The sequence below is a fragment of the Myotis brandtii genome, unplaced genomic scaffold, assembly GCF_000412655.1.
Source record: "Myotis brandtii unplaced genomic scaffold, ASM41265v1 scaffold1533, whole genome shotgun sequence".
Classification (NCBI taxonomy): Eukaryota; Metazoa; Chordata; class Mammalia; order Chiroptera; family Vespertilionidae; genus Myotis; species Myotis brandtii.
In genome coordinates, this window is record NW_005355554.1 from 86,198 (window position 1) to 99,158 (window position 12,961).

A 12,961-nucleotide genomic window follows, 5' to 3' on the forward strand; every position below is an offset into this window, starting at 1 on the left:
AGTACCTGGATAATACACCCGTTTTGTACATGCTGTTGACTGCCCATAGTCCATGCAGAGTTACAACTCCACACCTCAACAACAACATGCTGAGGGTTCCTAAAGAAAACTACTTAAAAAAAAGGCATAACCAGATGTTCCCTCGGTTGACCAACTCCATCTAAGTTTAGATGTGCAGAAGGGCTTAGATATATCCAGAGTAAGCCACATGCAGCATGTTACTTGATCAATTTTCTAAAATAAGGTTTCAGGACAATAACAGTAAGATAAGGGAAGAAAACATGGAGGAATGAAGTCCTAATTCGGTTCCTAAAGAAAACTACTTAAAAAAAAAAGGCATAACCAGATGTTCCCTCAGTTGACCGACTCCATCTAAGTTTAGATGTCCAGAAGGGCTTAGATATATCCAGAGTAAGCCACATGCAGCATGTTACTTGATCAATTTTCTAAAATAAGGTTTCAGGACAATAACAGTAAGATAAGGGAAGAAAACATGGAGGAATGAAGTCCTAATTACTATACATGCATATTTTTTTTGATAGTAGGGGGAACCTTTTACAGACAAGTTACAAACAAAGAAAAGGCAAATGAACAATTTTGTACAAGAAATTTAACACATTCTGTACAATATCCCCACTTTGCCGTCATCATTTGTACAAACTCTTCATAGTTTACTTGACCATCACCATCAATATCTGCTTCCCTGATCATTTCATCAACCTCTTCATCTGTTAACATCTCTCCAAGGTTTGTCATCACAGGGCGAAGCTCTGCTGCACTAATATAGCCATTGCCATCCTTATCAAACACCCGGAATGCTTCTCGAATTTCTTCTTCAATGTCTGTGTCTTTCATTTTTCTTGCCATCATTGTCAGAAATTCTGGGAGGTCGATTGTGCCATTACCATCAGCATCCACTTCATTTATCATGCCCTGTAACTCTGCTTCTGTGGGATTCTGCCCAAGAGACCTCATTACCGTTCCCAATTCCTTTGTTGTTATAGTTCCATCACCATCCTTGTCAAATAGTGAAAAAGCTTCTTTGAATTCTGTAATCTGCTCTTCAGTCTTTTTTTTTTTTTTGTCTCCCCATTTTGGCTGCTTGCTGGGGTCAGTGTGTGTGTATTAGGTTGATCTGCTGTGACTCCCTATCTCTAGGGCAGGACAGTGTCAGAAGCTGTTTGTGACTGACTGGTCCTGAGTACCCTGTTTGGAGCTGTCAGCAATCCACAGCGTGTGGCGCCCTCTGCTGGGGCTGGATGCCTTAGGGAAGGACCAAGATGTGCACCAAGGTCTGCTTTTCCTAGCCACCGGTCCAGAAGGAGATCACATAAAGACTGAAAGCGCCCAGAGACCCTCCTCGGCCTTCAGAATGGTTCTTATTCATCCTGATTTGCCCAGGCTATTGACTCCAGGGTGGGGCGAGGGGTTTCCAACAGGGTGGTGCAATTGTTTGCCCCCCAGGCAAAAGCTGTCTGGATGGTAAAGGAGGTCTGCTGGAGGAAGATGTTCCCTGCAGTTTGAGGCAATAACTCAGCACAGGAAACGGGGCAGCTGCCTTCCAAGCTCTAACTCCAGAGCCCCCGACCCCGGATTCTGCTCACACAGCTACAGTCCACTCTGTCCTCCCTCTAGAGCCCAAGGTGAGTGGCTGCACATGGAATTTTGTGTGTTGGCCCTTTAAGTGGGTGCCTACATTTCCAGTGGTCTCTCCCCGGCAGACAGAAACCCTGCTGATTTTCACAGCCATATGTTGTCTGGGTACTTTTCTCAGTTCTGGTGCTCTGGGCTGAGGGGTCCAGCTTGGGATTTAGACCCAAGAGTTCTCAGTGGGAACCCCCATAGCTGAGATGTCCCGCTGGAACTTCAGCTGCTGTCTGTGGGAGCCCGGCCAGCCCTTTCTTGCCTCCGCACTTCTTAGCCATCTTTTTGCAGTCTTTATTTTCCCTCCTCGGTTACCAGGGTTCTCTCCATCTAGTCTTCAGTTGATTATTCAGAATGTTTTGTCTGTATTTTAGCTGTGATTCTAAATTGTCAGTGTAGCTTCCACTTACTCGACCACCATTTTTCCTTCCCCTTGACTTCCTTCTTGATCTCATTGCTTTTTCTCCTGTCACCAAGTTATTGTCACTATCCTGTCCTTTGTGACAATTATTCCCTTGCATTTCTTTTCTTTTTCTTTTTAAATCTATTTCATTGATTTTTTACAGAGAGGAAGGGAGAGGGACAGAGAGTTAGAAACATTGATGAGAGAGAAACATCGATCAGCTGCCTCCTGCATACCCTCCACTGGAAGTAGTGTAAACTGCTTGACTTGAAAAAGGATTGATTATTCAGCCTTGGAGAAATTAGATTTCACAATATCAACAAAGGCTTTACTAAGACCTATGAAATGACTATATAGATCTCTTAGTCTTCTGCTTGAGAGGCTGAAAGGTATCTCATTTCATCCAATATACCTAAAAATTTTGAGATAAAAAGAAATATTGTGAACGTTGGTAAACCTTTGTCAATATGATTTGAAAACTTTTAAAGTGGAACATTCCAAATAGAGAGAAGTACAAACTCAATGTATCATCATTAGCTGTCATTATTATACTTGGACAGTCTTGTTTCATCTACTCTCTCCCTTCCTGTCTTGATTATTTGAAAGCCAATCCAGATATCATATCATTTCATATCTAAACTTCTTAGCCCATAACTTTAAAGCTGTAGGACTCTTCCCTTTATTAATATCACATCCAAAACAATAAATACCTAATAGTAAATATCCAGACAAGGTTCACAGGACATCTCTAGCCCTTAAATCAGTGATGGCGAACCTATGACACGCGTGTCAGAGGTGACACGCGAACTCCTTTTTTGGTTGATTCTTCTTTGTTAAATGGCATTTAAATATATAAAGTAAATATTAAAAATATAAATATTTGTTTTACTATGTTTGCAAATATCAAAAAATTTCTATATGTGACACGGCACCAGAGTTAAGTTAGGGTTTTTCAAAATGCTGACACGACGAGCTCGAAAGGTGCGCTATCACTGCCTTCAATGCTTGTCACTTTGCCTAAATGACAGCGTGGGTGGGTGAGTGGGAGGACAGATGTCTTCCTAGTTTCTGTGGAAATGCAAGTCTGCTTCTGTGAGGAAACCTCCTAAACTTGTTTTCCCTCAGGCCACAGCCTGGGTAACCTGAGGGCAGGGTATTTGACAGAAGTAAGAGGGAGGCCAGAGCCATAAAATGTCTCAAACATCGTGCCTGCCTTGAATTCAATCTACCCTGGCATCTAGAATTACCCATAAGAAAGAATCTTGATGCCAGAGAGGCACACGGTGGGTGGGGAGATGCATTTGCTCCAGTCCAGGCCAGTGGCTGGCTTTCATGCTGATCCCAGCCCTGTGATGGAGACAGAGGGGGTGACACCCTAATTCATCACAGATGCTCTTTCTTCTGGGTCTTTTCCTTTTTTGTTCTCCTACTCCTCTTCCTCCCCCAAAGGCATTTATTACTCTCAGTCATCTGAGGCTATAATAAAATACCATAGACTGGGTGGTAAACAACCAACATTATTTCTCACTGTTCTGGAGGCTGGAAGGTCTAAGATCAAGGTGCTGGCAGATTCGGTGTCTGGGGACAGCCTGCTTCCTGGTTGCTGTGTCCTCATCTGGTGGAGAGAGAGCTCCACTCCCTTCCTGTTCTTCTAAGGGCACTAATCCCATCACGTGGGGGCTCCAACCTCCTGCCCTCATCTAGCGCTAATCACCTCCCAAAGGTCCCAGTTCCAGATGCCATCATATTGGGGACTAGGGTTTCAGCACATAAGTTTGGGGGATACTAACATTCGGTCCATAGCAATTACACATTATCTACTCATGTGCTCTGACAGGTGGAAGAGAAAAATCTAACTCTAGGATCATCCTCACTGAGGCTGGTCCTGGTGGGCAAATCCAGCTGAGGGAAAAGTGCCACTGGGAACAGCATCCTCTGCCAGACCGTGTTTGAGTCCAAACTGGGAGCCCAGACGGTGACCAAGACCTGCCAGGTGGCCACAGGCACGTGGAATGGGAGGAACATCCTGGTGGTTCACACCCTTCATCTTAGAGGCAAAGGCCCCAAACCAAGAGATGTACAAGGACATCGGAGACTGCTACCTGCTCTCAGCCCCAGGGCCCCATGTGTTAATGCTGGTGACACAGCTGGGGTGCTTCACTGCCCAGGACACGATGGCAGTGAGGAGGGTGAAGGAGGTCTTTGGGGCAGGGGCCGTGGGACATGTGGTGGTCCTCTTCATCCACAAGGAGGACTTAGGGACTCAACCCCAGTGAGGCAGGGCGGCACCCTTTGAGACTAGCACAGGTGTTACCTGGCCAAGGTGCAAGCGCACATTGAAAAACATAGGTGAGACCTGAAGGAGACCCGGAGTCACTGGGTGTCCAAGGTGCTCCTCAGTGTAAAAATGTGGAGTCCTTTTGCATTATGAGATTCGTGTTTATCCAGTTGGGTGCAGCTTACTTCTCATTATTATTTTACTGATCATTTGGCAACATCTTTAATTCTATGTGCCATCTGTATGTCAAAGCGTTTCCAAGTGTCACCTTATGGATTCATGGTTCTGCTTGTCCCCAGTTCAGAAATTTACTCTCATGGTCTGTAGAGGACATGCTTTGGTGTCTATGAGTTCCTATTGCTTCTTTTTTATGGACGTCTGGTTGGGTTCAGGCCTTCACTTGTTCCCAAAGAACCATGGGCCTCAGGGGACAGTGACAACAGCTGAGCTGCAGGGACACCTGATGGGTATGACTGCAATCCTGTGCTCTTTGCCGTGATTAGTTCAGGAATGGGCCTGAGACCCAATTCAGGCCAAAGAGAAGTGAGTACAGGTCTGCAGAGGTGGGGACCAGAGGTTTCTGCTTTCCCGGGAGACCCACAGAGAGACACAGCCCCCCTGCTCCCCTGAGCATGGTTGGGTCTGAGTGTGATGCTTGGAACTCCAGCCACCATCCAGCTACCAGCCTGAGGGTGATGGCAACACCTCAAAGCAGAGCAGAGTTGGAACAAACCTGAGGATTCAGAGTCAACCAGCCCTGGAAGGAGGGGCATCAAGGCCGGAATCCTGATCCAAAGTCCTTACCCTCCCCTGCTCAGCCGGCTCTACCTTGAGGGCACAGGGCAGTGAAGGGAGCCACATGTAGGGGGGTGGCCCAAGATACAAACCTGGTTCCCTCCTCAGTATTGCCATCAGTGACCATATTTTGTTGATTCCAGCACCTCCTCAGTGTCTCCCATTTGAGTCTTCATTTTGTTAAGGCTCAGACCCTGATCCCTGAGATGGAATTCTTTCCTTCTAAATGTTCTCTTGCCCCTAGGTTTACTCTCATACAATCCAGTCACCACATTGCTGCCTCGTGATCTTCCTAAAATATTGTCTGCTAATCTGCTCTGACATGCAGACAATATCTAATGACTTTCTGTTCTCTGCTGACAGCCCTTGAGTCCTGAGGGTGATGCACAGACCCTGGCCCAACCCTGCCCCTTGCTGTACCGTCCCTGTGTGCTGGTTCTCATTCCCCCCTTGTCCGTGGCCTCCCGCAGCCCAAAGTGTCTCAGTGGGTTCCCAGCAGCTCTAGCACCACCCATCTAGGGAGCCCATGCTGAGCCGGCGTGCTCTCCCTTTGGCCAATGTCTGACCTCCAAATCCTTTTTCTCACACCCCATTTTCCTGCAACTCCATCGTCTATCACACAGTTGCTTTTGGAAGCAGGAATCTTGCATTATTTCTCTTACATTCCTGGGGTGGTGTAGAGAAGCTGACACTCAGTATTTGTGAAATAAATGGCTGTGCAGCTGGACTGAATTAAGTCTAGGAAGGGGGAGACTTAGGCAGGTTGGACAGTTTGGGATCAGCGTTGGGGAGGTGATCCCGGGTCAGAGAACGCAAGTTCTTTAGGGTGGACAGGGTTTGAAGAGCTTGTACATAACTCTCCCTGTGGGTGTTTGGAGTCAGTAATGTGCTACAGCTGGTAAGATCAAGGCGACACCTCTGTTACCAGTAGAGGTTTGGAGAATGACAGCTGGGTGGCACCATTGAGTTCCTAAGAGTCCTCCCAGACCTGATCATTTACCCATCCAGTCTCACGCTGCTGGGACAACTGCAGGTCTGCAGTACAGGGTAAAAATGAGCAGAGAAAGGGGGACAACCACGAAAAGAAGGAGAGGGTGGGGCAGGGGCTACTTGGGGACTTCATCTGGCTTCCAATTTCCACTACTGTAACTTCATGACCTCTGCCCAGATGTCACCCTAATGCCTGCCCTCTTCTTTTTGCTGCCTTGGAGGTGGTGAACACCCCTCCTTCCCTGAGTTCCCAGATGTGATTGTACTGACTTTGGGGCTAAAGAGGCTGCTTCACAATACAGTTCCACCAACAATGGGAATTTACTGTAATCGCAGGTGGGACCATATTGGCCTGCTGCCAGTTTTACAGCCTCCCAGCTAAGAAGGAAGGGCTTTTAGATATTTTAAAAGTTGAATAAATAGAGTCCGGAGAGACCAAGATGGCGGCATAGGTAAACACCGCAGACTGCTGCCGCAAACAACCACTTCAAAAATACAACTAAAAGACGGAACAGACATCACCCAGAACCACAGGAAGGCTGGCTGAGGAGAGACTCTTCAACTAGAAGGAAAAATAACAGCACACCGAGGCTCAGAGGAGGCGCAGTGTGGAAAAAACTCAGGTGCGGAGGTGCGCGCGCAAAGCGGGCTGGTGGCTGAGAGCGCGGTTGTCGTTTTCGGTCAGGGGGGAGTCTCAGACTCTGAGCTCCAGATACGGGCGAATCGCTGGGGACTCGGACCCAAACGGGAGAAGCGGGAGTGTCTGGCATCAGTTGGAAGGCAGCTTTCCCTCCGAGGTTTGCAGCGGTTCCGGGGGTTCTGAGAAGCAGAGCCTCTGGGAACGGGACTGAGAGGGGCCATAACCACTCCCTCCGCCCGCCCTGTTGAGCCCGCCCCGCCCAAGCCCTGCGCAGAGCCATTTGCCAGATCGCCTCAGGCAAAGGCTAGATTAGCACCTCCCCAGAGGACAGAAGTTTTCCGCGGCAGACACAGCTGATTCACACAGCCAGTCGGCCTGGTGGTCAAATCCCTCTAGTATTAACTACAACAATCAAGGCTCAACTAGAACAAGACTGCGCACAAAGACCACTAGGGGGTGCACCAAGAAAGCATAAAAAATGCGGAGACAAAAAAACATGACAGAAATGGAGGATATAGAGCTAAAAAACGCAATTTTGAGGGCTTGCAATAAACTTTTGGAGAGCTTCACGAAAACTAATGAGACCCTCGATGCTATGATAAAGAAACTAGAAATTAAGCATACACGCTCTGAAATAAAGAATATTACACCCAATAGCAGACCAGAGGAGCGCAAGAATCAAGCCAAAGATTTGAAATGCGAAGAAGCAAAAAACACCCAACCGGAAAAGCAAAATGAAAAAAGAATCCGAAAATACGAAGATAGTGTAAGGAGCCTCTGGGACAGCTTCAAGCGTACCAACATCAGAAAAAGAAGAATGTTTCATCGCCACATTGGAAAGTCAGTGAAATTCAAATTTCAGTGTTCACAAAGTTTTATGGAATTCAACCTCACACATCACTTACATCTTGTCCATCCACCATTTCCTTTGTAAGTGACTGAGATCATGTAGTCTGCTGAGCCTAATCCACTGTCTGGCTCTGCTCTATGAAACCCCAGTTCCTATTTTCCCCCCAGCCACTGTCTCTGCTTTCCCCAAGGCCTCACCCCATCCCAACTCTGTGACCATTTTCTCTTCTCTTCACTTGTCCATGTCCCCTCCCACTTTCCTCCCCACCTCCCTCATGCCTCCAAAATTCCCCCCAAAACATCCTCTCCCAGGTGGCGGTGGTGATGGGTGTCATCTCTTACAGCCTATGATGAAATCAGGGCACATTTCTGAAAAATATAAGGAATTCTACACCCAGCTTCTAATGTAATATATTTCTTCCATCAATGTGTAATATCACAGTCCTCTCACCTTCCTTCCTACAAAACCCTCCCAAAGATTCCAGGATTGTATCTAGCTAAGTTATTATTTACCTCCATGATATTTAACAAATCAAAAAAGAAATATATTTTCCTTTGGATTTTATTTATCTAGAAACACTAGGAGAACATGAATGGCATGTCTAATGCAAGGAAGAGAAATGAAAACTGAACTTAAGCAAAAAGCACCTAAGTTTCTTACAAACACAGACACAGATGGTGAGTCTTAGAAAAAAAGAAGTCAATTGTAGAAGTCAGCTGAAAATGCTCAGCATCTTTAAGGAATACACAACTTAATTAAAAGGGCAAGAAAAATCAAAATGCAGATCACAAGGAAAGCAGATAACCCAATGTTAGAACGCATCCACTTTCTGACTCTGAGGAGCACGATGGACACCCGGTGACTCTGGGTCTCCATCAGGATTCGCTTTTGCTTTTCAACGTGCGCTTTCACCTTGGCCAGGTAACGCCTGTACTCTTCTCCAGTGGTGCTGACCCTGCCTTCCTTGAGCATCTGTGCATCAAAGTAGAGGTCGTTTGTGTAGAAGGCGCCCTGGTGCTCTCTCTCCAGGCTCTCGACCACAGCCATCAGCTCCTCCAGCTGCGCCCTCTGCTCCTCCCCAGTGGCCCGGTTGTTGAAGCCACAGTACCTCCTCCCACACTCCTGGATCAGGCTCCTCAGGCTGTGGTTGTCCGTGTTGACTACATACTCATCCAAGGACCCATCCCCTAAGTCCTCCTTGTGGGTGAAGAGGACTACCACGTGTCTCATGGCTCCTGCCCCAAAGACCTCCTTGACCCTCCTCACTGCCACCGTGTCCTGGGCAGTGAAGCGCCCCAGCTGCGTCACCAGCAGCAACACGTGGGGTCCTGGGACGGAGAGCAGGTAGCAGTCCCCGATGTCCTTGTACATCTCTAGGTCCTGGGACTTTTCCTCAAAGATGGAGGGCGTGTCAACCACCAGGATGTTCTTCCCATTCCATGTGCCTGTGGCCACCTTGCAGCTCTGGGTCACAGTCTGGGCCCCCAGTCTGGACTCAAACACAGGCTGGCAGAAGATGCTGTTCCCAGTGGCACTTTTCCCACAGCCGGATTTGCCCACCAGGACCAGCCTCAGTGAGGATGATGATCCAAATCGGTTATCTTCTACACTGCCTGAAAAAGAAATGTGTGTCTTACTAAGCCAGTGTTGCTTCAGATTTTTTGGTCATGGACCCTTGTGGTATCTCATTAAATCTGTGGACCTCCCTCCCAGGAAACTGTCATATCTAAATACACACACAAATGTGCTGGCAACTGTATTAGGTTCCTGGGTCATAGAAAGTCTATATAGGAAGCCCAGGTTGGACCCATAGCCAAGAGTAATAACTGCTACACTGACAAGGATGCTCCACGCCCTTCAGCTAAACCAGGGATGATATAGTTTTTCTGAAAGTAAAGTGGTCCCTGTGTTTTTCCAGGGATGGTGTCTAGGCCAGTTTCATGCTAAATAAATGTGAGATTAGAAGGAGGCAGTGGATGAGAACTCACACATGGCAAAATATTACCACCTCTTTTCACCCACAAATTCCCAGGCACACATGTGTAGAAGTGCTCAACACATTCATTATTTATCTAAACCTTGGGATGAAAGGGAGTCTCAGATGAAAGTGAGTCTCACCTCCATATAATTCCAGGCAAAAATTCACTCATGCTCTTGTGTGACCTCAACCAAGGACCAGTTGAGGTCCCTGGACCTCTGCTCTTTGGATCGGGAGTTGGATGCTTGAAATTGAGACAGCCGAAAGGTTGTAGATAATGTCAAAGGCAAAGACTGGGAGATGACCCAGGATGGGTGGCTGAAGAGGCGTGGATGTTAAGACCATTAGTAGTACATGTGATGGAAAGGTCACCTGTATGGCTGATTGAGTTACAGGAAGTTAACAAAAGTGATGCTGGGGAGGGAAACACTGAGCCAAGAGCTAAAACCTTCAAGGGATGAAGGAAGATGAAAAGGAGATGTTCTAGAGTTCTTATGAGCTCAAATGGATTCCACATTCACTGTAGGCTTCTAAAATCGATGATTTAATTCCTACTCTGTGTTGGTTCTTCCTTTCTGCAGTGTCTGGGATGTTTTTGTAGCAAACATGATTACTAAATCTCTCTGAAAAACTTTTCCATTTCTTCAGCTCAGAGCAGACAAGGAAAGAGAAAATTTATTTACAATTCAGATCAAAATCCTGCAAATTCTGACTTGAAGTTGCATTTCCACATTTCCCACACGTCATGTGCCTGGAGAGCATTGTACTGAGGGGTCAGTTGTGTGTGTGTGTGTGACGATGGCTGGAAAGGTAAAGAAAAAAATGAGTACTATGTTTTTCTTCTTCAGTTTAAAATCACTGGGTTTCTGTCACTGTGTTTGAGGTGAGGGTCTGGTGCCTTTTAAGAACTTGGAAGCTTTCTTACCTTTAGTCATAGTTCCATATTTGCTCATCAGAGGTCCTTCCATTCTCTTCTGGAAGAAGCATAGGAAAAGAATAAAAGCAAGTGTCTGATACCCTTATAATTAACCCAGTTTTCAATAACTGAAAAAGAGCAAAGGGAAGGCCAAATATTATAGTCATTTGTGCATTACAGTCATTCACCAGGAAGCTGAAGTTCAACATATGCCCAGTAAAGTTTGGGTGACAGAAGGAAGGTACTTGCTTTCAGTCACAACTGGGAACAGGTCATTGGGCAGAGCAGGTGTGGCCACTGCAAGCAAGGAGAGATTTGAGATATTTAATCTCCTAAACAGAAGTATTAGCTCCATTACCTCGTCCTAGAGCTTGACTCCTGGCCTGGGGACTCTCAGGCTCCTGATCTCTTGCATTTGCCACATGGCTCACAGCCATGTGGACCCACACATGGGCTGATGGACTGCAAATATCCTGACGCTGTGCCAGACCCAAGTCCACCATGGAATAGAAACTTTGGACACTGGGACCCTGACTTTGCTTCTACCTCTACTGAATCCTCAGCTGCACCTCTTCCAGGACTGCATTGAAGGAAATGGGATTGAAACCCAGGATATAATTCCATGCAAAAAAAAAAATCATTCATCCTCCTGTGTGAGTCTTAGAAAATTCTTTTTGCACATCTTATCCTCCCTCTGAGGACCCTGGAAATGCTTATTCCAGCAGTGCCCCAAGAACCCCACTCCCATTAGCAATCCACGCAATTGTCTGTTAAGATTCCACTTGGGAGTTGGTAAGGCCTGAGGGCACCTCCAGTTCAGACACCTAATGCAAATTCTCCATCGAGGAGCCATTTTCATTGTTAATTTTCTAACTCACATTATACTTGCAAACATCAATAAATAACTTTCAGCAAACCAGGTGCTGCTAACACATTGCACTGTTCTCACAATGCTTGGTGGCTCTCTTTGTTTAGTTTTGTTACTTAGCTTACAGGAAAGGAGCAAATGTTTAAAAGCAATCAGTTGCTTATGTCCCTCCAACTGGAAAAGGCATGAAATGAAAAAAGCATTCTTTATGGAATGAGGGGGGGGAACATTATCTTATTTTATGTTTTGGAATCAAAGTAGGCTAACTTTCTGGAAACAGTACTCTCTCTCTCATGTCAGTCCTTGAAGGACTCATGTCCCAGATCCAACCGTCTCCTGGCAAGGTGCACTGTACTTTTCCTCTTGGCCATCGCATACCCATGTGACACAAAGAGTGCCGGGCACTAGAAATTCTCATTACTTCAAACAAGCCAATGCCATTAGCAGCAAGGCAATTTCTTTCTCTGTTCTAGCATGTTTGTTGTTAGCCCCTGAGTTGGTGGAGAGAAAGTTGTGCCATGGCCGAAGAGAAAGAATCAACACTGAGGACAAATTCAAGAACAACTCACTTCCTGCTCAGTGTTTAATCAAATGTTTTCCTGGCTGGCTCTGAGGTCCTTGTCTCCCAGTGATCACCATTTTGTATCCCAGTAGATTTAAACAGAAATTGGCACAAGCACTGGCATCAATTGGCATAAATGTTTCCTTCAAATGAGGCATAACATTGTGTCACTCATCTTGGTGTTAGAAGAGGCAAGTATGTCACATACAGCTATACCTAAGATGAGGTTGTATTTACTTATTCAGTTTTAAATATTATGCAGTTATGAAACATATTTTTAAGTGAAGAAATACAGAGTTATAAAACCAAAACCTACAATTTGCAATGAACAAATGTAAGTATTTTGGCATTTTTACTGAAGCTATTCTGTTTGATTAAAAAGCTAACACAGTACACATAGAACTTCATTTATGTTTTTTTGACTCCCCAGTCTTGTTCACCCTCCCTCTGCCCTTCAGAGGCAACCAATATTCTGAGGTTTTTATGTATCATTTCATGTATGTACTTATAGTTATATATACACATGTATCTATAGGTTATGCAAAAACATCTTAAAATTTTACATAAATGACATTATTTGTGTAACATTTTATCCAATAATATTTTTAAAAAGAAGCTTCAGTTACTTTTAAAAATATTTTTTTATTGATTACAGAGAGAGGAAGGGAGAGATAGAGAGACTGAAACATCAATGATGAGAGAGAATCATTGACTGGCTGCCTCCTGCATGCTCCCCACTGGGAATCAAGCCCTCAACACCGGGCATGTGCCCTTGACTGGGGAATCGAACCTGGGACCCTTCAGCCTGCAGGCCAACGCTCTATGCATTGAGCCAAACCAGATAGAAACAGTTACTTTTTTAATATATGTTTTTATTGATGAGAGAGAGAGAGAGAGAGAGAGAGAGAGAGAGAGAGAGGGAGAGAGAGAGAAATAAAGAAAGAGAGGATGGGAAAGAAAGAGAGAGAGAGAGAGAGAGAGAGAGAGAGAGAACCATTGATGTGAGAGAGACACATTGATTGGTTGCCTCCCGCATG

General features: G+C 45.7%; 2 protein-coding genes across 3 annotated transcripts in view; both read right to left on the reverse strand.

Moving 5' to 3' along the window:
* Window positions 1-438: 438 nt before the first annotated feature.
* LOC102256865 (calmodulin) lies at window positions 439-1,074 on the reverse strand. The gene has a single exon (XM_014535869.1). It carries the CDS (start codon window positions 973-975, stop codon window positions 556-558), a length of 420 nt encoding a protein of 139 aa, XP_014391355.1. The 5' UTR covers window positions 976-1,074; the 3' UTR covers window positions 439-555.
* A 7,071-nt stretch (window positions 1,075-8,145) lies between these two features.
* LOC102255456 (GTPase IMAP family member 5) overlaps window positions 8,146-12,961 on the reverse strand; it is a 10,035-nt gene continuing 5,219 nt past the window's right edge. Inside the window, exons 2-3 of one of the 2 annotated variants that reach the window (XM_005861537.2) lie at window positions 10,504-10,552; window positions 8,146-9,213 (exon numbers count right to left, since the gene is read on the reverse strand). In XM_005861537.2, coding sequence (XP_005861599.1) covers window positions 8,336-9,213; window positions 10,504-10,546 — 921 coding nt within the window. In that variant the 5' untranslated portion in view covers window positions 10,547-10,552 and the 3' untranslated portion in view covers window positions 8,146-8,335. The remainder of the gene's footprint in view (window positions 9,214-10,503; window positions 10,553-12,961) is intronic. The other variant, XM_014535868.1, reaches the window with a different exon arrangement.